Source organism: Narcine bancroftii, chromosome 5 (genome assembly GCF_036971445.1).
Source record: "Narcine bancroftii isolate sNarBan1 chromosome 5, sNarBan1.hap1, whole genome shotgun sequence".
NCBI classification, from domain to species: Eukaryota; Metazoa; Chordata; class Chondrichthyes; order Torpediniformes; family Narcinidae; genus Narcine; species Narcine bancroftii.
This window is the reverse complement of record NC_091473.1, coordinates 69,764,388-69,788,632: the sequence shown is the minus strand read 5'-3', so window position 1 is coordinate 69,788,632 and position 24,245 is coordinate 69,764,388. Positions and strand designations below refer to the sequence as shown.

Genomic DNA, 24,245 nt, shown 5'->3' with positions numbered 1-24,245 from the left:
ATTCCATTGACCCTCTAAGTCTTCTAGATTCTTCATTCATCCCATTTAATTTCTACTTCCCACACTCTCCATTTTTCCTCTGCTGATCAAATCAGCTGTTGTGGAGGAAACTCTCAATTCCTTCACTAAAGTGTGTGCTACCCCACTTTGAAAATGGTCCCTAAATCTATTTATTTGACTAACATTTTTGTCAGTTGTTTTAATATTTCCTTGTGCCTCAATATTAAATTTGTTTAAACATTCATTCAAGGCCCCTTGGGACATTTTACTCATTCAGATGCTATATAAAAAATGTTCTTGCTCGATGAGACATTGAGCAGAAATTCAATAATATATCTAGACCAAAAGAGTAAAAGGGGGCAAAAAATGGGGAGGATTCTAGAGGGTTTTGAAAAGTACACATTTTCTAGATAGTTCTGTGTATAGCAAGTGTTCACTAGGGTTACTTTCCTCAAATATGGTATGGGCTTGAACTGGACATGTAGACAATATTTAAAAAAAAAAACAATCTCCAATCTTTGTTATCTGTACAGCCTAGTTGGTGACCCAGATGAAACTGTACAACTTAGTTTGATGCAACTTAAATGTTTGTCTCCGGATTATATTTACCCCATTGAAATTAATGTGACGAATAATGTCACTAAATTTAATCTGTGGTTGAATGAACTAAGAAGATTTAAATACTATAAGAAAATAGCCAGAATCAATTTTGAGTGATCAACATCTTGGGCAAAACAAAAATTGCATTCAATTGATTTTAAGCATCAAAGAAACAAGCCATTTCATCAATTTGTGTGGTTACAATCTTTTTGTTTGCAGTGCTCAATATTTTTAATCCCCATTTTAATTTTCCGAGACCAGTTTTTATTCCACCTCTGTTTAGATTTTGTTTTTATTCTAGGGTAAATTTTCCTGCACTCTATTTACAAAGTAAGATTGCATTTTTGTTTTTGAATAGTTGAAACCTCAATTTAAGTAATCATAACCAGAATTTTCTGCTCAGGATTTAACAAATGTTGATTTGAATGGAGTTCAGTTCCTAAAATATTCACCTCAACATTCTTAAGCCTAGATATATTTCCCACCTGTAGGGACCATTGAAATGAGTCAATTTACTCTGATACTTAATATATTGCATTCTGTGATGTTTAATGTCATTAATTACTATCTGTGTTTATATTTTAAAAAAGCAATGGGAAAAATCTGTCATCCATTTGCTGGACATGTAACTGCAAAGCCCAGTACCCATGTATTGGGTTTGGGTGAAGTGTTTTCTTCTTCCAAGGAAGATGTTTTGGAATTTGCGTGACAAAGAAAATCCAGAAAAGAAAATATTCCTTCTCTAAATAACAAAAAGTAGAAGAAGAAAGGAAAAAGTAGACAAACACAATCTGCTGGGGGAACTCGATGGATCAACTAGTGTCAATGAGAGAAAAAGAATGGTTGGCATTACAAGCCGAAACTCTCAGTCGGAGCTGAGGGAAGCAGTGTAAAGAGGGGAGGGGTGAGACAGGGGCCCCACACGGGATTGGCGAACTAGGCAGGGTTGAAATCAGATAGATGGAAGCAGTATATGGGAAGATGATGACAAAAGCGAGGGATAAGAAAAATGGAAGGGTGAGCCTGAGGAAGATGAGTTGCAGAGGGTGAATAGGACCAGATCGAAGACCGAAAAATCCATTGGGGGATGGAACTGACGAGCAGAGAAGATGAAAATGGATGGGGGATGGAAGGAGGACAAAAATGAAAGAGCAGAAGGGGGACAGTAGAAGAGAGGGGGCTCATTATCTAAAATTAGAAAATTTTGTGTTCATATCATTAGCCTTAATACTACTTGGGAGGGATGTGAGGGGTGTGTTGGGCCTCACTGCAGTAGAGAATGCCCAGGACAGAGAGATTGGTGGGGGAAGGAGAGTTAAAATGACATGTAACTGGGAGCTCAGAATGGCCATTTTGTGTACAGACAGAATCTGGATCCTCTGCAAAACAGTCCCCAAGCCTGTGTTGGGCTTACTGATTTAGAGGAAGCTATATCAGGAGCACTGAATGCAGCAGATAAAGTTAGAGGAAGTGCAGGTGAATCTTTGCCACACGTGGAAGAGCTGTTCAGGTCCCTGATGGTTGTGAGGAAGGTGTTGCACTTTCTGCGGGTACAAGGAGAAGTACTGTGGTGTAGCTCAGGGTAGTCGTTACAGTCACAGTACAGATGCTCTGTTAACTGAGCCCCAAGTCTGTGACCAGTAGATTGCTCATTCCAGCATCAGCATTATCCTCTATGTCAAAGACCAATCCTGTTCTGTGATTGAAATTGAATGCAGTTTGTCTATTGTTGCACATGCAACCAACAAAGAAGTTGGTTTCACCATGAAACAAAGGTCTGTGAGCCAGTTTTACCCTATTGGAATGAAAGGGAGTTGAGGCAAGAGATTTAAAATGCACATTGGATTAATCAATTATTGGAATATTCCACCCAAGGTCTCAATGCAGTTGTAAAGATGACATGGAATTTCTTTTTAAGCCCTCATCACCATCACTTCTCTCCTTTCTTTTCACCCTCCTACTTATTAGTATGTGTTCCTTCCACCCTCTTCCATTCATTAATTCCAGCATCTGCTTGATTTTTGGCACATCTGAAGAAGAGCTCAGGCGCAAAACATCCTCTGCCTTTTGCTACCTATGGATGCTGCATAACCTTCTGAGTTTCTCCAGCACTTTTGTGTACTGCACCATCTGCAGAATTCTTGTTTGACAATAATCTTGAACTTGTTCCTATTATTTATTTCTGTTGCCTTTCTAGAAAGCCTGAGACAGTGACTGTCTATCCAGCAGATGTGGTGCTATTTGAAGGCATCTTGGCATTTTACCTGCAAGATATCCGGGACATGTTTCAGATGAAACTGTTTGTGGACACTGACGCAGACACCAGATTGTCACGCAGAGGTACAGGGCAGGTAGAAACTATTATAATGTGGTGATTTGTCTTTGACTGTATAAATGTGATTTTTTTTTTTCCTTTTGCCAAAAATAGATTAAAGATAATCCCTTTGCAAGAGGGGTACATTTGAGAGCGATATAAAATAAGGTGTCTTTTCTTTCAGGAATCACATTTAGAAACAGAAAGTTAATGGCCACCAGTATGTGGACAAGACAATGAAACTGAGAGGATATTCCTGATATGATCTCTGATTTGCCATCAGGACAAATTGTAGACAGGTTATTTAGTTGATTTTTTAAAATTTTTAATTTTTAAAAATCTATTTATTTATTTATTTATTTTTGATTAATGAGCCAATGCAAGAGAGAAAAAGAACACTACCTGCACTCTACTCAGTTTGTACCCTTGATCATCTTTCACTGTGCACATACAAATATTCTCCTGTGCTGTTGATGCTTGGATGAACATTCAGAAGCATTCCAATGAAGTGAAGCCAGAGACTGAGGTGCAGGCCTTTCACCTGGGAAAAAAAGGCTCCAACTTCTTGATGTGTGGAATCTTGCCTCATAGTACCACAGGAAAAACACGTTATAAAATGGCTCACTTTCATTTTCCCGAGGATCCCAAAAGTACATAGGAGGTGCTGATTATAGACTGTTGTCCACAGGGGACCCTGCCTTTCTATTAAAATTATGAAAGTGGTATGTGGTTATACTTCTTTGAGAAACTTTTCCATTAGATTGTTTAAATACTGTTAGTGAAATGTCCTGAAATATTGGAGATTCTGATTTTATCAGCTGAAAATAGATTTATTTAAAAAAAAATTGCATAGAATAGGTTTGGTTGCATCATTTTGTTTGTGGATTGAAAGATTAATGCAATGAAGTAGTCTTTTGTATTCTTGTCATTACCAAACTTATCGCCGATAATTAAATTGCCTGAGCACCAGCAACCTGATAAATAACAGAAATTATTTCTTTTTGGTTTTTGAGTAAGTATTTTTAATTGGTCATCTTCCTGAGATGAATATTGTTTGTTTTGAAATTCTTTTGTGAATAACATAATTTTGCTGCTTGTGGTAAGACTAATACGTAATGGTTTCCAAACAAGCATTTGACCTGTTTCTTGGTGTGGCCATAGGTGATAAGGACTAACATCACACAGTGGAAACATGGGATGATGAAGCCCAATTAAAAAAAAGTATGTTTGGTATGAAACCATGCAGCATTTGTATTGTTAGTTAAATGGTGGGGAGGGTGGGGAACTGCAACTGAACTACCTTCACTATCCTCTAGAGAGAAATATTATTTTGTTGCTTCACTATTTCATTCAACTGCGACAGTATTTTTTGTCTCTGGGTACAATGAAAGCTGATGCTGCATTCCTGAAGCCCAGCAGTACATACATTCTTCTTCCCATTAGAAATCACGCCTTGTTTTGGATTTCTCTAGGAAGGAAGTTTGTTGCTCCCAACCTCATTTGTGATTAGTTTGGGATGAATTGAGGTCCTTTCATTAACCATCTAAAATAGTCAGTTATGTTGATTTGAGTGTGTCCAGAGATTTAAATTAAGATGCCACTTTAAAAAAAAAAAAAATCTAGATGCTGATCTCTTGGTGCCCATTGGTTCTCATTAGCAGAAATTTAATTCAACCTGGACCATGGCAAGGCAGATAATTTATATTATAAAGAACCTTGTTCAATATGATTAAGAGTCGATATCAAATAAGTGTTGTTTTCCTGAGGGATCTATATATTTTAAAAAAAATGAGTTGTTTGGTAAATCGGACTAACTGAACTTGCTACTAATGAGTAAACAATCAATACAGAGGGCTGGAGGATGTTCAGAATCAGAATTTATTGTTTTGAGCAAATCGTGCTATCCACTGTTTTGCAGCGGTGTCACATTGAAAACATTCATATTATAACCATTTAACAACATGACTTTAAAAAAAACCAAAATAATAGTGCATGAAAAGCAAGGCAGTATCTGTGATTATTCAGGAATCTGATGGCAGCAGGGAACTTGTTGTCTATGTGCCATTGAGTGCTCGTCTTCAGGCTCCTGTACCTTTTTTCTGATGGTAGCAGAGTGGCCTGGGTGGTGGGATCCTTTGAGGATAGAGGCTGCTTTTTTTTTAAATGTAGATGTCCTCCGAGGCGGTGTCTTTATTTATATTAAAAAAAAGCAGCCTCTATCCTCAAAGGAAACCTTGTGCCTGTGAATAAACTCCTTTGGAGTTCATTCTTGTCCTGAGAGCTGGCGCCTCCATACCAGGCAGTGATGCAACCAGCCAGAATGCTCTCCATGGTGCACCTGTACAAGAGTGTACGAGAAGTTTACGAGTCTTCAGTGTCATACCAAATCTTCTCCGATATATCACAAAGTATAGCCACTGGCAAGCCGCCTTTGTAATAGATCCTGTGAGATGTTGACACCCAGGAATTTGAGGTTCTTAACCCTCTCCACTACTAAACCCTTGATGTGGACTGGGTTGTGTTCCCCTGACTTTCACCTGATGTCTACAATTATCTCCTTGGTTTTGCTGATGTTGAGTGCAAGGTTGTTGTCATTCAACAAGCTGGTCTATCTCCTGTAAGTTTCCTCATTGCCATTTGTGATTCTGTTGACAGCTGGTGTCATCGGGAAACCTGTAGATGGCATTGGAATTTTGCCTGGCCACATAGTCATGGATGTATAATCATTAGGGTGCGCCTGTGTTGATAATCAGTGAGGAGAAGTTGCTTTCAATTTGTACTGACCGACCAGTCTTCCGATGAGAAAGTCAAGGATCCAGTTGCAGAGGGGGTACAGAAGCCTAGAGTTTGTAGCTTCTTGACCAGCACTGAGGGAATAATGGTATTGAAGGCTGGAGTTAAAAGTAATGGGGAAAATGCATGGAAGAGAGGGAAAATAGCCGTCATAATGATACACTTTTTAATTAAAAAAATTAAAAATCTGGTGATGAACATTTTTCTCCAAATGACTTTCTCATTTTGAAAACATTTAACATTTTTCTCAACCACGCTACTTGATGATATGCCAGTTTCCTCTAATTTAGTTTGGGATTGCATGATCAAGCATATTGGACAGGTGATCATTGTAATTTATTTCTGAAAGGACATTCCATTTGTGCTTTGACTCTTTCAGAGGAAATTGTTTGCAGGTGTCATCTGTTGACATGTATGGCAACACTATTGCCTATTGGGACTCTAGATGCCAAACATGGTAATAAAAAACATCACCCCTTTACAAGGAGAAACACAAAGCTACAAGATGCTGGAAACTAGAGCAAAGAATGAATTTCTGGAAGAACTGAACAGGTCAGACAGCATATGGGTAGAAATGACCAGTCAATGTTTTGGGCCATGACAGAAGGTTGACTGACCATTTCTACCTATTGATGCTGACTGACCTGATTTTCTTAAGCAAGTTTTTGTTTGCATCCCTTCACAAGGTTTTGAAATCTACTCTTTGAGTTGACTCATTTGAGCTTTGTAAAGATGAGGAATAGGAAGACTACACCAGACTAAACTACTGTGAGCATAATAAAGAATGAAGGATGTAAGTGAAGAGAGCATAGTGGGATATAAAGCAGCAATGTATTCTAGCCTTAAGGAATTGCAAATGGCATTAAAATCCATTTAGGTTGCATGTGAGTTGGACTTTCAGTATGAACACAGTTTTACTGAGACACAAGCTCTCATGTTTTCAGAGATCACTTGAGAGTTGCTTACACTACTTATTTTCTCTATTATTCTAATATTTTCTGGATTTTTGTTTTAAATGGGAGCCTAATCTTGGAGGGGTGCTTGTTTCTCCAGGCATGAAAATATATTCCATTCTAAAGTTTTTTTTTAGTTATTCCATCATTGTCCTTTTTTAATTGGGCTTTTTTGCTCTTACTACCATAACTGGCACCAGCATAAACCATATGCTTTGAGTATATAATTATTCATTTTTACTGGAAGTGCATGCAACATTTCCAAGGAAGTACATTTAATCTAGGCTAGCACTACATTAAAGGTTTGTATTTTGTTTGGAAAGTTGAAGAGGATGAGAAATTAAATATAAGAAATTTATCGTATTACTTTTTTCTGAATTCTTGCTTTATATTACTTACGGCTTATGTTGTTTCAGTATTGAGGGACATCAGTGAAAGGCAACGGGACTTGGAACAAATCTTAACGCAGTATATAACATTTGTCAAGCCAGCTTTTGAAGAATTCTGCCTCCCTGTAAGTAGACTGTAATATTGTGGGGTTGGGATGGTGGGGGAAAGAGTAGATTGGTTTAGAGAGTACTCAAGAATGCTCATACTGAGAATACTAAATTCTACCATGTTACAACATCCTGGAGCCCTGCTGCTGCCAGCACAACCTCTATTCAGTTGATCGTTGTTTCACTGAAACACCATGAATGTGCAAAATAACTGAGCTTTCCAGAATTTATTTGAGAGATTTTGATAAGTTGCATGATTTCCAATATTCCTATCAATGGGACTAAACAAGATGTAGTGGAAAGTATATGTACCAAGATACAGGGAAAAGACTACTTTGTTTTTAAGGACATTACAAGCAAAATTAGTCTTTCTGTAGTTACATTGCTGTTTGGCATAAATTTGCTCTTGCAAACTCTGAAAATTGTGGTTGATAGAATGATTTTAATAGGAATATCTACATGACATTGGAGCACGAGAGTAATTAGTCCATTTTACATTGATAATGAATATGTAATGTATGATTTTAAAAACATACCAAAGTGCTGGAGGAACTCGGCTGGTCTTTTTCAGCATCCATAAAAAGCAAAGATATATTGCTGATGTTTTGGGCCTGAGCTCTTCGAGGAATAGCAGAATGAGCCAGAAGCAGGAAATCTCAGAAGACCTCAGAATTCAGACAATGCTGGCTGGGGGAGGAATCCAGACCAATAAAAAGTGTTAAATGAGTATGATCAGGGACAACATAAGAATTTATCATATTGGTGTGCAAGGAGACAAGGAAGGGAGAGACAATTGGGGGTGGGGGGGGGGTGCGGAAGAGTAGAGTTTAAAATGTCAGAGAAGTTATTATTAATGCCATCCAGTTGGATTGTGCCCAATCCAAAGATGAGGTGTTTTACATCCAATTTGTGGGTGGTCTCAGTCTGGCAGTGCATTAGACCAGGAACAGATCTGTCAACAAGGGAATGGGATGGGGAATTGAAATGGGTAGCCACTGGAAGATCCACACTATTGTAGAGGACAGAGCCGAGGTACTCAACAAATATATCTCCCAGTCTGCGTCCAGTCTCTCCAATGTAGAGGAGACCACAACGGGAGCACCAGATGCAGTAGATGACCCCGCAGATTCACAAGTGAAATATTATGAGGTGTTGTATGATGCTATGGGAAGTGAGTTGGACTCTGTTTTCATAAACTTGTCATCAAACTCCTAACAAAATATTGCAACTTACAATAAGCACTGGCATTCAATATAACTGGTGATTTGATAAAAGAAAACCAATCTGAATTGGGCAACTAATATTTTCAAGTAATAGGAGCAAGAGCAGCCCATTCAGCGACTGCCTTGGGAAGAAGCCGAAATGTTAAATAACCCATCTCACCCCAGTGACAATTTCTTCTCCCTCCCTCTCTTGGACAGAAGATGGATGAGATTAAAAACATTAAGCTCCAGATTCAAGAACAGTTTCTTTCCTGCTGCTATTGGACTCTTAAATGGACTTCTCATTGGTGAAAGATGACAGCTTGGCACTGTTTAAATGCACTTTGCTCGAGTAACACCATTCCATCTGCTTTGGTTTTATTATCATGGTACCTGAGTGTGGGTTGACTTGCCTGGATATTTGCACAACTGTAGGCTTTTCTCTGTCTCTTGGTACATGTGACAATATACAATTCAATTAGTGCTTGCTTCACTAATCATTAAGATGATGGCTGATCTTTTACCTCCAACCCTATGCTCACACTATAAATCTCTTGCTGTCCAAAAGCGTGGAGATCCATATTATGAATGTACTCCATAAGTAAGCCTCCTTTTATAAAGGTAATCCCAAAGGTTCATTACCTCTTGTGTAAAGAACTTTAAAAAAAATCTTGTGCCTTCATTTTAACAAAAATATCAGTTCAACTGTATATATTCTGAGATGATTCAGGATGCCATTATCTGTGAATGCTGATTCATTTGTGTTATTGCAGAGAGGAATTGACCTATCAGCATTTGTTCTCTGGCTCCTCTCCTGGGAGAGAGGCAGAGAAATGTATTTTCATTTCATCACCATGATCTTCCTTAACGTTTAAATTTGCTTCCTCAGAATTCAAAATCCTTTTTGTTGCATCATTATTAAACTTGGATCAAAAAACCCTAAAATTCAGAATAGCGCTGATTCAGCTTCTCATATCATTGTAATGTGCTCAATTAAAATAACCAATATTTTGAAATACAGTTCCCTTTTGATAGCTCCAATAGGATAGATTTGAACAGACTGTTTTGCAGAAGTAATCCTCACTATTTTCATTCGAAACAAATGAAAGTCCCTTTACACTGTGTTATCCTGCCCTATAAATGTAGTATTAAAAGCCAACTTCTTCATGCTTCTCAGCTATAAGCTGCTATACCATCTCGGTTCTACCATCATGCAATTTTTCAGTATTAATCTTGAATTGTATGAACTGTTCTCATTTGTCATTTATTTTCATGTATTAAATAGTTTAAAATCTCATACCTGTTAATCTTTTCTGCCTTTCTTAAAATAAATCTTCCACTTCAGAAATATTTCCATAAATGTAAACTTGCTTTTGCCTTTAAATTGTAACCTGTAGATTTTTTTACTCAAGGGAAGCATGTGTAAAGTATGTTGATTGGCTCAAACAGTGCCTATTCTTAAGATAAGTTGTTTGTTCTCTTGGTCACTTTGCATCATGTTTCTGTTATGGCCAAATTTGGGAATTAAACAGATTTCACATTTATTGTGTGAGTAAATATGTAACATCATATACAACCCTAAAATTCCTTTTCCCGTGGGACAGGCAGAATTACTACTTATTGGTAGGGCAAAAAAAAACTGTACAATATACGCTTGTAACCAAAGAAACAAATGTAAACACTTGTGCAATACAGAGGGAAAAAAATGCAAGAGTCCTTAAATGAGTCCCTGGTTGAGTTTGTTGATGAGGAGTCTGATGGTGGAGGGGTAGCAGATGTTCCTGTACCTGGTGGCACAAGTTTTTCCTGATGGTTATATAGCGGGAGTGTGTGCTGGATGTGTAGACCCTTGATGATTGTTGCTGCTTCCCTGAAGATGTTCTCAGTGTTGGGAAGGGGTTTGCCTGTGATGTCCTGGGTTGTGTCCACTGCCTTTTGTGGTGCTTTACACTAGGGTATTGGTGTCTCCATACCAGACCATGATCCAGCCTGTCACCATACTTTCCACATCTGTAGAAATTTGCCAGGATTTCTGATGTCATACCAAACCTCCACGCAGTCATATAACCACTTACAGCACAGAACAGGCCAGTTCGGCCCTACTAGTCCATGCCTTAGCAAATCCCCACCCTCCTAGTCCCACTGACCAGCACCTGGTCCATACCCCTCTAGTCCCCTCCTATCCATGTAATGATTCAGTCTTTCCTTAAATGTAACCAATGATCCCGCCTCGACCACATCTGCTGGAAGCTCATTCCACATCCCCACCACCCTCTGCGTAAAGAAATTTCCCCTCATGTTCCCCTTATAATTTTCCCCCTTCAATCTTAAACCATGTCCTCTAGTTTGAATCTCCCCTTCTTAATTGAAAAAGCCTATCCACATTTACTCTGTCTGTCCCTTTTAAAATCTTAAACACCTCTATCAAGTCCCCTCTCAATCTTCTATGCTCCAGAGAAAAAAGCCCCAGTCTGCACAACCTTTCCCTGTAACTCAGACCCTGAAATCCTGTCAACATTCAACTTAGTGCAATGGATTGATCTGAAAATTGAGTCATTTAGGGAAGAGTGATTATGATATAGAATTTTATGAAAGATTTAAGGTGAGTTGGGTCAATCTGAAGTTAGTAAGGGATTAAGGTGGTATGTGGGTGGAAAGAAAACATTTGAAAACCACTTTTAATCGTACCTAATTGACTCGTTATGTCCAAAGGAAATGGGCCAATATCAATTTTTCTCAAGCAAAATATTTCAGTAACTATTGGGTCTAGAGCAGTGGTTCTCAACCTTTCTTCATGATGCCATTAGTGTGTTGACTCCAGGAAGATCCACCAAGGTCGTGACTCCCAAGAACTTAAATTTGCTCACCCTCTGATTTCTTTCTCTCTTCCACCCTTCCCTTCCCCACCCCCACCCCCACCCCCCATGCTCACTGAATCGTACACATCAGGTTTTCAATTCCTGAAGTCAACAATCAGCCTCTTGGTTTTGATGACATTGAGTGCAATGTTATTGTTGGTGAACTATTCAGCCAAGTTTTCAATATCTCTCCTATATGCTGACTTGTTGCCTTTTTTATGCCACTGTGGCATCATCAACGAATTTGTAGATAGCATTGTAATTGTTGTACCATTCCAGAATACCATGGTAGACTTGTTTAGAAAGTTGTGAGGCTATGTGGATTTGGAATTGGATTGTCTGCAGAAAGCAGGGGGTAGGAGTAGATCAGACATATTCTGCCTGGAGGTCAGTGATTAGCGGAGTGCTGCAGGGATCCATTCTGGGACCCATGCTCTGATTTTTTTGTTTCTCTAAATGATAGGGACAAATCGGTGGAGGGGTGGGTCAATAAGTTTGCAGAATTTATTGTGAAATATGGTGTTTTACGGCAGCGTATCATGGTGCAAACATTCATATTATAACCATTTTACAACATTGCTATGAATTTTTTAAAATTATAGTGAACAAAAAGTACATCAGTGTCTTTGGTTCATTGATCATTCAGGTATCTGATGGCAGCGGGGAAGAAGCTGTCCTTGTGCCTTTGAGTGCTCGTCTTTAGACTCCTGTACCGTTTTTCTGATGGTAGTAGAGTGAAGAGGGCATGGCTTGGGTGGTGGGCCTCTTTGAGGGTAGAGGCTGCTTTATTAAGACACCGCCTCACATAGATATCCTCGATGGAGTGAAGTCTTGTGCCTGTGATGTCACGGGCTGACTTAATCCTTGAGTTTATTCTTGTCGTGAGAGTTGGCGTCTCCATTCCAGGCAGTGGTGCAACCAGCCAGAATGCTCTCCATGGTGCATCTGTAGAAGTTTTGAGAGTTTTCATAATATCCTCAGACACCTCACAAAGTATAGCCGCTGGTAAACCATCTTTGTGATTGCATCAGCGTGGAGGCTCCAGAACAGATCCTCAGAGATGATGCCACCCAGGAATTTGAACAGAATCTAGACCTTGAAACTAAAATAATGTAGGGCATAGTATAAATAAGAAATTAAAGATGCATGTAACAAGGGTAAAACAATAACCTTAGGGAGTTTAGTCTATGTAGAGACCATGGAAACTAAATTTAGCATAATAATCTGCTGGATGGGTTCAGGCATACATAAAATATAATTGTGCAGAATGTTGTACAGTATTGAGAAACTGACGAGGAGAGTATTTTATAGTGCAATGATTGATCTGAAAATTGAGTCATTTAGGGAAGAGTGATTATGATATAGAATTTTATGAAAGATTGGGTCAATCTGAAGTTAGTAAGGGATTAAGGTGGTATGTGGGTGGAAAGAAAACATTTGAAAACCACTTTTAATCGTACCTAATTGACTCGTTATGTCCAAAGGAAATGGGCCAATATCAATTTTTCTCAAGCAAAATATTTCAGTAACAATTGGGTCTAGAGCAGTGGTTCTCAACCTTCCCTTCCCACTCACATCCCAACTTAAGCAATCCCTTACTAATCACAGATCACCTATGGCATAGGGATTGTTTAAAATGGTATGTGAGTGGAAAGAAAAAGGTTGAGAACCACTGAAAACTAAGCTTTAGATAATTAATAGATAGCTTGCATGTTTTGTTTAATTAAAAAAAAAACTTTTTATGGGCAAATAAAATAATTGGTTCAGCCTTGGCTGTGAAGACAAATTAATAAGATATTGAATCAAAAGAAAAGTCAAAATAGCCACAGAATTCAGTGAAGGAGAACCAAGGCACTAAGTAAGTGAGGTAGAGCATAAGACTGAGTAAAGACAAAAATATAAACAGATCGTAAGAGTGTCTTTGGATGTGTAAAATAGAAAAAGATTAACAAAGTTTGTAGTTCCCTTACAGATTTAGATGTGACCTAATGGCCTATGTTCTATCGTTTTGAAGGAGATGGCTATTGAAATGATTGGAAAATGTTCTGGAATTTGGGAAAGTGACAGAGTTTGGATGGTGGCCCATGTAACACACTTCAGAAAGGAGGGAGAGAGAAAGCTGGACTTGTTTGTCTGCCATTAAAAGTAGGGAAATTCCTCAAATCTATTGTTTTTGGGGGGGGGTAGAGAATGGGGTCGGGAGGAATCAGTACTAATTTATGAAAGGAAAAAGTGCGACCAATTTGCCAGTAATTTTGAGACCCTCAAAATGGGGAAAACTAGGGGATGTGGTTTATAGTTAGACTTTGAGAAGATCTTTGTACTGGTGACAAAATGTTGAAACATAATTCTGGTAATATTTGTGAGCATGCCAATGCTGAGAAAGATCCTAAAGTGTCCCTGGTGCTAACAACTTCCTAATTGCATTGGAGGCCTGGAAGCAGGGTGTGGGCCTTAGGCTCCAGTTCGCCGCTGGACTGGACACAAAGTTGGGTATAACTGGGGCTACATAAGCACAGAAGGCAGCGCCATCAAAAAAAAAACAGTGGGATCCACTGGTGCTTTGTCTCTGACAGGATTCTTTCTTTTGCTTCTCTTTCTCATCTTATAGTGGCACCAGGCTCGTGGTGCCTCTGTGTGTTACATTATTTTACATTGTGCTTTCCCATGTGTAGTCACAGTAAGTTGCAATTTAAAAATATACTATGGAAATAGAATAGCAAACAGCATATTGTACCATTTGATAAATTCCTTCATTAGGAAATTATGTGAGAGCATATGTGTAAATCTCCATATCTATTTTACCAGTTTCTCATGTATAGTCTTGGGTTGGTGACAATGGCTTTGATTGATTCCTGGTTGCTTCATCTGTTATTGTGCATGTTAGAGTTGTCATATGTCTGATGCACCAAATATTTACTTTTCTTCAAAACAGACCAAAAAGTATGCAGATGTCATCATTCCAAGGGGAGCAGAAAATTTGGGTATGAACTTTCTCTTTTAATATTTCAATAACTCCTCTACCTCCCTGCTATGGCTTATTGATAGCAATTGAAAGGGATTAGCTAAAATGCAGTATCTTGTTTCTCTGATGTACATCTGCATTGGCTTAGGACCTGGACTGCAGAGGAGACTCTCCTCAAACATCTGACCTGTTTAGTCACTCTTTTGTTGAAGTCTTGGACAATTCTAAGGATATTGGAACAATTGAAGGATGTCTCATTCCCACATTCTTGCGATTGTATTCAACTATTTCTCCAGATTGGTAACTGGGTCATCCAGTGCATTTTTTAATGTTAAAGAACTATTTTGTACCTCTGACATCTCTCTAGTGCAACTGCAATGAATGATCTATAGCCAGTGCCCTGAAATGATATTGCTGGTGTTTACAATGTCAAATGTTCAATTAATGCTATTTTTGCAGTTTCATGAATCCCAGTCAATTTGCAAAATCAAGCATATTATTTGAAGCTGGTACAAGTACTGGATGAATATTTTCTGTTTTGTGGGATAACCTTTGTTTCATGTTAATTTTTACTTCTCCCTTGAATGTGTCTCATTTAATTTCTACTTGAACTATTCTTTGTCTCTTTCTCCAACTATTCTGACTTCTCTGTCATTCACATTGTTGACAAAGTTGTCAATTGATCTTGATCCTGACCACCACTGTCAAATTGCATGTGCAGAGGGCAATGGATTGTGTTATAGGTGCAGTTCTTCCAGATGCCAAGGTCTTTAAGATAGAGAAATCCAGTATGTGCCAAAAGTTTAAAACAACACTTCACTGGCCTTTACTGGTTGGTTGAGTCCATCATTCCAATGACCCAGGACTGTTTCACTTCGCTGAATGTGGTAATGGTTGTAATTGCTTCCAACAAATAACTTTGGGGTTTTTTTTTTTTTTTTGATGCTTCAACTAATTTCTTATTTTAAAATCAGTGACGTATGGTTATGAGATAAAATTATGTATTGGATATCTAGTAGACCTGGCTTGCATCTCCATTTTGAATGCATTTAAGTAGATCTAGTGAGATGTGATCAGAGAACTGAAGGACCTGGTTGTCCTACCACAGAAGGATATCATTTATTTTATACAGAGATGAGTTGTGGAATTATCCTGAAGTTAGAAATATGTTCCACATTAAGGGAAGAATAGGTTTAGAAGTGTTAAATTGATGAAATGGTTTTACAATGGTTGTAATTCAGAAAGTACTTGTACAATTTTTGACATCTAATCTACTTGCACCAACATTTTTCAGTGTATGCTGCAAATTTGTTTCCAGTTTCTGCTTTTGTTATACAAAATTGAAATTTTTGAATACTGTGCAATATTTTTTTCTGAATTCACTTATGTTCTCACAAATGGAATCCATTGCTGTGATTTCCTGGCAAACCAAATGCCCAGTTATTAAAAATGAATGAACTAGAAGGATTTCCTGAAGTTCATGTCTGAAATACAACTGAAATGAATGCCACTTTGTCAATGGTGGAAACTGAAATTGAACAAGATCTGTAGCTAATCAATTTTTAAAAATCTGAAGGTAAAATTTGTGCCAATGGTCCAATTATGGTTCCTTCCAAATTGTGAATTAGAGTTAGGGAAACAACTTGGTGTCCACCAAGAACATGCGTTTAAAACTCTATCCTTCTTTAAACACAATATTCAGTGATTTTTCTGTTCTCATTGGCTGAAGTTAACAAATTTTTAATGTACACCTACAGCACTGTAACAGGCCATTTCGGCCCATGAGTTCATGTGGCCCAATTTACACCCAATTAACCAATACCCCCAGTTCATTTCGAACGGTGGGAGGAAACTGGAGCCCCCAGGGAAAACCCACGCAGACACAGGGAGAACGTACAAACTCTGTACAGACAGCACGGTCTTTGAACCCAGGTCTCAATTGCTGGCGCTGTAAAGGCATTGCGTAAACTGTGCCACCCAAACTTTGAAGACATTGTATCTGTTTTTAGAAAATGAACTTTGCTGCTTTTTTAAAAAAAATGTATTGCTAGATCCACAACTTGCTCTTGATTCCATTAAAGAGTGAACAAAATGCTGTCAATTTCAGGAATGACCAAATTGCGGCTCTCGAGTCTCATGCGGCTCTTCGACATGTTGGCTGGAGGAGAAACTAGCACTCCTGAAGCTGCTCAGGGACACTTTAAATCTTTGCAGGCAGACCAGGGAGTTCTGGGACAATCATAACCTGGGCTGCTTAATGAGGAAAGGGAAGAACGAGTGGTCACTGGAGGAATGGTCCCTGCAGAGGAGCAAAGCAGCGCATGCCAAAGTTGGGTTCTCCTCGTACGGTCTGGGCCACATCAAAGCAGAGTGCTGCCAACATGGGGTGTGCGATAGGAGGGTCGAGCAAAGCTGAGGGTCCTCTGCAGGTCGGGAAACTGAGGCTGACCCAGGAGAGCTCCATTGAGGCCTGGCCTGCACCAGAGGTGGGGTGTCTGTCCAGGCACTCTGGCTGGGAGCATTGGGGGGAAGAAAGATGACTGATAGGCTGGAGGGGGTCCAAAATGAGGACTATATCCAGGCACCAAGCTAGGACAGTGTTGGCAACAGCAGTGAAGGTCCTGTCAGTGGCCATGGGCAACCCCTTGCTCCATTGGATGGTGAGTCAGCACCTGGCAGCACAGATGTTAGATGCTCCATACCCCAGACTCTGCTCCCAGCAGCTGCTTTTTCCCCACCCCCAGCCATTACCATCCTGCCGGAAGGTGGGACAGCAAGGACCAGGGCTGTGGGCCCCTTGGCCTTGCCCTGCTGCAAAAAGCAACTTTACAAGAAGCTTCCCGCATCATGTGCTCTGCTCCCATATTCAATGATATCACAGCTGATCTGGGTGTGGACCCAACCCAGCCTTTCCCCATAACTGCTAATTCCACAACAATGCAAAAAATCTATTTTGCTGTATCTTAAATATATTTAATGAGGCAGCCTATACTGCTTCCTTGGACAGAGATTTTCACAGAAATTCAGGTTTTTGAAAATATTTGGTATGTATATGTGTACTTTTTGATGATTGAAACTAATACAAATGAGCATTTTAAGACCTAACTGGCATGTATAAATATTATCATGTACATGTATTACTTAATATTTGAATTTTTTTGATGCAAAATATGCATGCAAGAGTAGAAACGCATATATATTTTAATGTCTTGCGGCTCTCAGACATCTGAAGTTTATCATATGTAGATCTTGTGTTGAGCAAATTTGGCCAACCCTGGGCTATTTAATTTGTGGGACTGGCAAGTGCTGGCACAAGCATTTATCTTCAAAGGCTACTTGATACATGTATTCCAGTCTGCTTAAACAATTGTTGTCCCTCTTTTTCCCACCAGTTGCTATTAATTTGATAGTACAGCACATCCAAGACCTTCTCAATGGTGGACTGAGCAAGCGTCAAAATGGATGTTTGAATGGCTACAGTTCGTCATGCAAAAGAGAAACATCAGATTCCAATACTAGACCACACTGACTGTAGGCTGAAGAGAGGAAATCCTGCAATGAAGTTTATCATTGACTTTATTATTTGCTCTCTTGGAAAGGGAAAGCTGCCAAGGTCTTAAAACATTGTTCAATGCAAAATTCACTTTTGGCCCCAAACAGAATTCTTCCTGAAATATTTAATTTTGCTGATTTCTGTTGTTTGTTTCTTTGTTGCATAACTTTAAAAGTGACAACCTGTCTTTTTGACGGTTTAAGTTCTTAAATGTTTGTCTCAAGCAACTTTCTTTTATCAAAGAAATGTAATCCAACAAAGGAATATGTTTGTGTTTAGTTGTAAATGTGTATCGTAAGACAAATCTTGTGTTATTTGTAGGTTACCTTTCATTTAAGAAATATACTGGGAACAATTTTCAAGAAATAACTTGGGTCTTTTTTAATGTTACAAATAATGCTAGGTATTAATGCCTGAGCAGCAATATTTAAACATTACCATATTTCATTGCACTGAATGGCTTTATCTTCTAACCTGATATTCCAGTGGGATTTTTTTTTTACATAAATTATAAATGTCTGAATAAAGATGGGGATTGGGCACAATAATCTCCCTATCCCCATGATGTTTACATGTTGTTCTTGCATGAATGGGAAATAAGTGGGGAGAAAATGGTACTAAATGCAAAATAGTAAATTGTTAGACTAGAACAACACTTGTGGGGGTATGTCCCATAGTTCCTTCACCTTCTCCCTCCAACTTGTCAGGCCATATTTATACCTTTGTAACATTTTTTTATTTAAAAGAAGTTTCAGGAATTTTGTTAAATTTCATGGTAATATTTCTTTTAACCATTTAAAACTTTTCCCACTTGCCTTACTCTTCAAGGTTTGCATTTTTTTTTAAATTTAAACTGCTTTTTGTCCAAAGGTGACACTGTTTCAGATGGAAAGATTCATTTGGAACTGGGAAGAAGTGAATTCTTTCAAAAGTACCAAATAAAGGAACTGGAACTAAATTTCTTGTTTTCCTGTTGAACTTTTTTTTCCTTTTTGTCCACTAAATGTGCTCACTGCTGAGCATATTCTTCTGTTCAAAAGTTGCAATTTTTCTTCAATAATACTATTTTTTTATAAATTAATTGAAAGGCCTGCATCATAATTTGCTTATTTTGTTTAGTGTTTAATATTGTCTTTTCATTCTTAATGAGTATCATGTTCAAAGTTGATGAATAGATCGTTTAATTGGACTGCTGCACAATATATTTATCGTTTAAAAACTGCCATGCATATCTTGCTGTGATTTTTTTTTAAGCTATTGTAACATGTTCCAGATTAAAGTTTTTTTTTGCAGAGTTGCTGTTTCAATATATTGCATACGATGTTATTTGTATTTAACCTCTTTTGTCAAATTTTGGTGCTTTTTTCACTTTTTTTGGGAGTGGAGGAATTTCAGTTGGAATTAAACACTAGATCTGCCAAAGTTTGAAAAAGGAACAATGGCTGTCTGCAGAAAATGTGACAAATGATGGCTAAATGGTCTAATCATTATGAAGAACCAGTACAAATGATGTGCATCTTCTGGCTAGCACAGTACACTGGAAGAGAAGTGGTCCTTTGTAATGGTGCAGTGAACTTTCTAATGAACTAGTTGAATTTTCTTTCTTTACGATACAATACAATGAAATTGTGTAAAAGTGTAGTCTACAACCACAGAATTGAGAACTAAAGGGATAACTCACTCAATCTGAATAAAATATGAATTTTCTATGGAGAAGGGGTTTGAATTTTTTTTTACTTGCACAAATTGACTTCAAATTCTCATTTCAATAAGAAGGTGGTTTCAAAATGTTATTAATTTAAAAAAAAACAAGTGTTATGCATGTCCTTGAGTGTCAGTATCAGCAATTGGTTTGGATTCTTGCTTTGTCAAATTAAGCTTTGGAAAATGTACTAATGATATTGCATGCATATCCATGCAATCATGACTGAACAGGGTTGTGAATGTACAGAAGCTATCTGCAAGAAAACAAACCTTCATATGGCATTGTTTGTCCTATTGTTATACCAAACACAAATCTCTAGAAACTCTAGTAGACAAGTTGAAATAATGCCTTCAGTTGATTACTTGGAATAGTTACACTTTTGTAAAATGATTAATCTCATGGATTTTTATCCATTTAGTAAAATCATTTTGCAGGAATAGGATTACAGAGCAGTTTAATCTATAAACTTAAGGATGGAGAGGTCCCAGGTGCTATGTTAATGAATTGCTACTGGAATATAAAATGACGCGATTGAGTGAAGCAAGAAGTCATTTGTGTTGATTTAACCTTACAAGAAATGGGTTCAAGACCTTTTCATTATATGAGATAATTTATTTTTTTCTCTGCACATTTTAATCTCTGAATATGCAATCACTTTAAGGTCAAAGGTGACAATCCTATGGGAACTTCAGGCAGGTGGAAAGATTTGCAGATTTAAGAAAATCTCATTTGTGTTTCCATCAATCTGTAAAGATAAGTTACAAATCTGAGCTCTCATTTGCTTCACACTGCATGCAGGCTTCTACTGGTAATTTCAGCTCCAAGCATTTGTGTGTGTATTAAAAGCAATTAATAAGCACGGCATCTTCATAAATGAAACCTTCAAATTGATATAAACAGTTCATGATGTTTTGTAAATTTAACATTGCAACAAATGTAAAATGGCTCATAAATGTTCAAGATTTGGTTAGTTCATGATATTTCCAGGTGGCTCTGTCCAGAATGTTACTATTGACGGGGAATTTGATGAGAGACCCATCTTCCAGTAAATGAGCAACTCCTGAAAAGATTTTTTTAAAGTGATCTTTCAGTTGAGATAGGTCCAAGCATAATGGAATGAGATAACTTTCTGGCATGATCACAATTAGTAACTTAATGTGTATTTGTCATCTTTACAGAAAACTAAAGATGTACTGCTGAAACTAAAGCAGTCCATTCAGCTCTTTGAACTGCTTCACCAGTTCAATCTGGGCATTGATTCCTGTCAGCCCCACACATCCCAATTTTATCCATGTGGCATTCTCTCAGATCTGCAGGAGGTGCAACACCTCCTTCTCTACCATCCAGGAACTAACAGCCCTTTCAGATGAGGCTGAATAAGATGATTGACATGATTTTCCCCCAACCATCTCTACAGCTTTCAGTGCTCATGATTTGCTCCCTGTACGTCAGTGAGACCATTTTGCAGAGCATCTACACTGCTCGCAAAGGCCATCCTAGTTGCAGGGCATCTCTGAGGCACAGTTTCAAGAAGATAGCCAACATCATAAAAGACTCTCATCACCCTGGTCACAACCTTTTCACTTTGCTCCTTTAGGGAAGAAGTTTGAAGACCAGCCTCTTGGTTCAAGAGCTGTTTATTCACAATAACTACCCAGCTCTTGAACGCCACCTCCCTCCCTCCCCAACTTGTCATGTGAATTAGGGACTGATCTAACAGCACAAAAGGGTTATCTGCAGTTATTTTTTTTTAATATGATCTATTTTTTGTATTTATTGTTTATTTTTAATTAAATTAAGTATACTGTTGTAGTTAGTTTACAAAGTACCTGTTCAGCTGCAGCAAATAAGAATTTAACTTCGTCTGTTTAATCTACAATGCTTTACCTCTCCCTGGTCCACCTGGGCCCCTGCCCTGTTCCTCTCACTGTATCCTCTATGTGAGTTTCCATTCACATTCCCAGCCTCGAAGAATGGCTCCAAGCCAAAGCGTCGACCATTTTTAATCTCCCTGATGCTATGTGACTCGCTGAGTACTTCCTGCAGATTGAATTTAACTCAAGTCCAGCTTGCTGCTGCCTGACTGAACCGTTCACTATGTTGCAAGTACAAGAATGCATCCTTCCAATCTGAGAGTGAATGAAAATAATATGAGCTCTTATCTCATTTATCTTTTGTACAAAAGCACTTCCATTTGCTCTCAAAGCCAGATCAACCCTCTCTCCTGCACCTTCAGGTTCTTTATATTATGGATGATTGATATAAATGCATGTGTTGCTGGTGATCTTCAAAACACTGATATAGAAGCATTCCAGAAAAATCTGAATCCCTAATCTGGTGCACTGAAATGAATAGGATCAGCAGAAGCATTGCTGTGTATTGAGGAAGTGGAAAAAAGAATGGCAATGAACTTGATTTGTCAAACCCAAATTTCCTCACCTTCTATTGGATTATTTTAATGCTCTGCATCAGCCACAACATAGCCACAAAAGCTTTGTTTTCTTTTCACCTTGTGTAACAAATATTTTTTTATGTAGTTCGTAGGAGAGAAGTATGGAAGAAACCAAAACCTGACCGCTTCACAGGGAAGCAGGCCCATAAACTTAGTCCTAAGGAGACAATAGCCAAAAAAAAAAGTTGAGAATGCCAGTTCTATATTATTTTGTGCGAGCTGGGCTGATTTTAGCAATAACCCATAATCGTTCAGTTTTACTCTCCTCAATTGGTTGCATCCATACAGCTGCTGTGGACTTCCCCATCCCATAATTATGATTTCAGAGCTTCTGCAGACAAGCTTTAGAGAAGAGCATGGGGAGTGTTGAGGGACCCTGGCATTGGTTCCGATTGATGTCAAATTTCCCCTGCTTTCATTTCAGGTGAACAAATTTTGTGACTTGTTCAAGTCAATAAATTCTAATTCTAATCCTGAATTACTTCAACACAGACAGAAATGTGATGGTGGTTCCTGTGTGCCGAACTATTGGGATTCTCTCTGGGAGAACTACATACTGCCAGCTGTCACAGAAGGTATTTACCAACTACATCCCATCTGATCCTGTGCTGGTTTGTGGGAAACCCCCACTTCTTGATGTCCAAGTCCAGACTACTGAGTCCTGTTATTGAAAAGCAGTTCAGACCATCTCTGACACAATTATTTGGCTTCTCATTTTAATCTACACTTTTTACTGTTCCTTTTGAACTTGCCATAGAATTCTGCACATGGCTTCAATGGATGTGCAGTCATGTCTCATTTGTTTTAAACCCCCATAAGCATCAAGGGAAACCTTTATGTTCACCTAATGTCTGCAGACATATGAATTAGGAGCAGGGGTATCCATATTAAGGAAGCTATGACATCAAGAGTGCACAACTACCTGAGCATCAAGGTAGGACAAATCAATGGATAGCAAATGCAGTTATGGCTTCCACCATGGAAGATAGTTGTGGTTGATTAAGGTCAATCATTCCAGCCCCAAGGCACACTGCATGACAATCATCTTTGAATGCTTCACTAATAATTTTTCTGCTGGGTGAAAAAAGGGGGTGTACAGATGTTCAAGCCTTAAATGGGGACAAACATTTCAAATCATTGCACAGAAGCATTACCATTGAAAATATGTTGTCAAGTCACAAAGGGACTCTGGGATCATTGAGGTTGGTTTCTAGGAGTGTCTGAGTGGAGGAAGGATCAGTGAAGAGCCAGAAAGGTTCATGGGAGGAAGAGTTCTGGCAGCCTAAAACACTGCTGTCAATGGTGGAGCAATTAAATTTTGAAATCATCAAGAAACTCAAGTTGGATAAGCGCAGAAATCAAAGAGACTAAAGAGAAGGCCAGGGGTTCATTTGAAAACGATCAGAATTTTAATGTCAAGATGAGACTAAGATGTAGGAGCAGAATTAGACTATTTGGACTATTGAGTCTGGTCTGCCAGTTAACTCACGGCTGATGCATTTTTCGACAACCCTATTTTATTGCCTTCATCCCATAAACGTTGACACCCTTTACTAATACCTGGGTTCCACTATTTTAAATTTGTGATCAAATAATTCACATGTAATTAAAGTGCACATTCCAGAGTTTATTCAAGTTTATTTTGTATACATTTTGGTTTGACCAAGTCAAAATTACAGCACTTTATATACATAGTTCCCCTCAATTCAGAGCACCATAATGTTTGGGATGTTTAGTTTCACAGGTGTTTGTCATTATTCAGGTATGTTTAATTGCTTAATTGGTGCAGGTATAAGAGCTAGGCTTGCTTCTAAGCTTTTGATCACCTTTGGAGTCTGCGCTTACCATTTTTCACCATGAGGACCAGAATTGTGCCAATAAAAATCAAAGAATCCATTATGAGGCTGAGAAACAAGAATAAAACAGTAAGAGACATGACCCAAACTTTAGGATTACCAAAATTAACTGTCTGGAACAACATTAAAAAGAAAGAACATATTGGTGAACTCAGTAATCACAAAGGGACTGGTATTCCAAGGAAGACCTCCACAGCTGATGACAGAAGAATTCTCATCATAATGAAGAAAACGCCCCAAACACCTGTTCGGCAGATCATAAACGCTTCAGGAGGCTATTGTCCACAGAAGACTTCATGAGCAGAAATACAGTAGCTACACTGCAAGATGCAAACCATTAGTTAGCCACAGAAACAGGATGGCCAGATAACAGTTTGTAAAGAAGTATTTAGGTAAAGATTCCATTATGGTCACATAATACTACATATAGAATATAACATACATAAATTTCTTTGACTTTGTCTACCGAAAAGAAGACAGACAGTCGCCACATTGTC

The 24,245-nt window shown here is 38.4% G+C and overlaps 1 protein-coding gene across 2 annotated transcripts in view; it reads left to right on the top strand.

Moving 5' to 3' along the window:
* uck2a (uridine-cytidine kinase 2a) overlaps positions 1-19,451 on the top strand; it is a 42,360-nt gene extending 22,909 nt beyond the window's left edge. Inside the window, exons 4-8 of one of the 2 annotated variants that reach the window (XR_011357619.1) lie at positions 2,798-2,940; positions 7,077-7,174; positions 13,232-13,362; positions 14,153-14,201; positions 17,575-17,615. Coding sequence is in view for 1 of the 2 variants with exons in the window: in XM_069937771.1 (XP_069793872.1) it covers positions 2,798-2,940; positions 7,077-7,174; positions 14,153-14,201; positions 17,575-17,711 (427 nt within the window). In the remaining variant the exon portion in view is untranslated. Of the gene's footprint in view, positions 1-2,797; positions 2,941-7,076; positions 7,175-13,231; positions 13,363-14,152; positions 14,202-17,574 lie in introns of both variants that reach the window. The other variant, XM_069937771.1, reaches the window with a different exon arrangement.
* Positions 19,452-24,245: the final 4,794 nt, after the last annotated feature.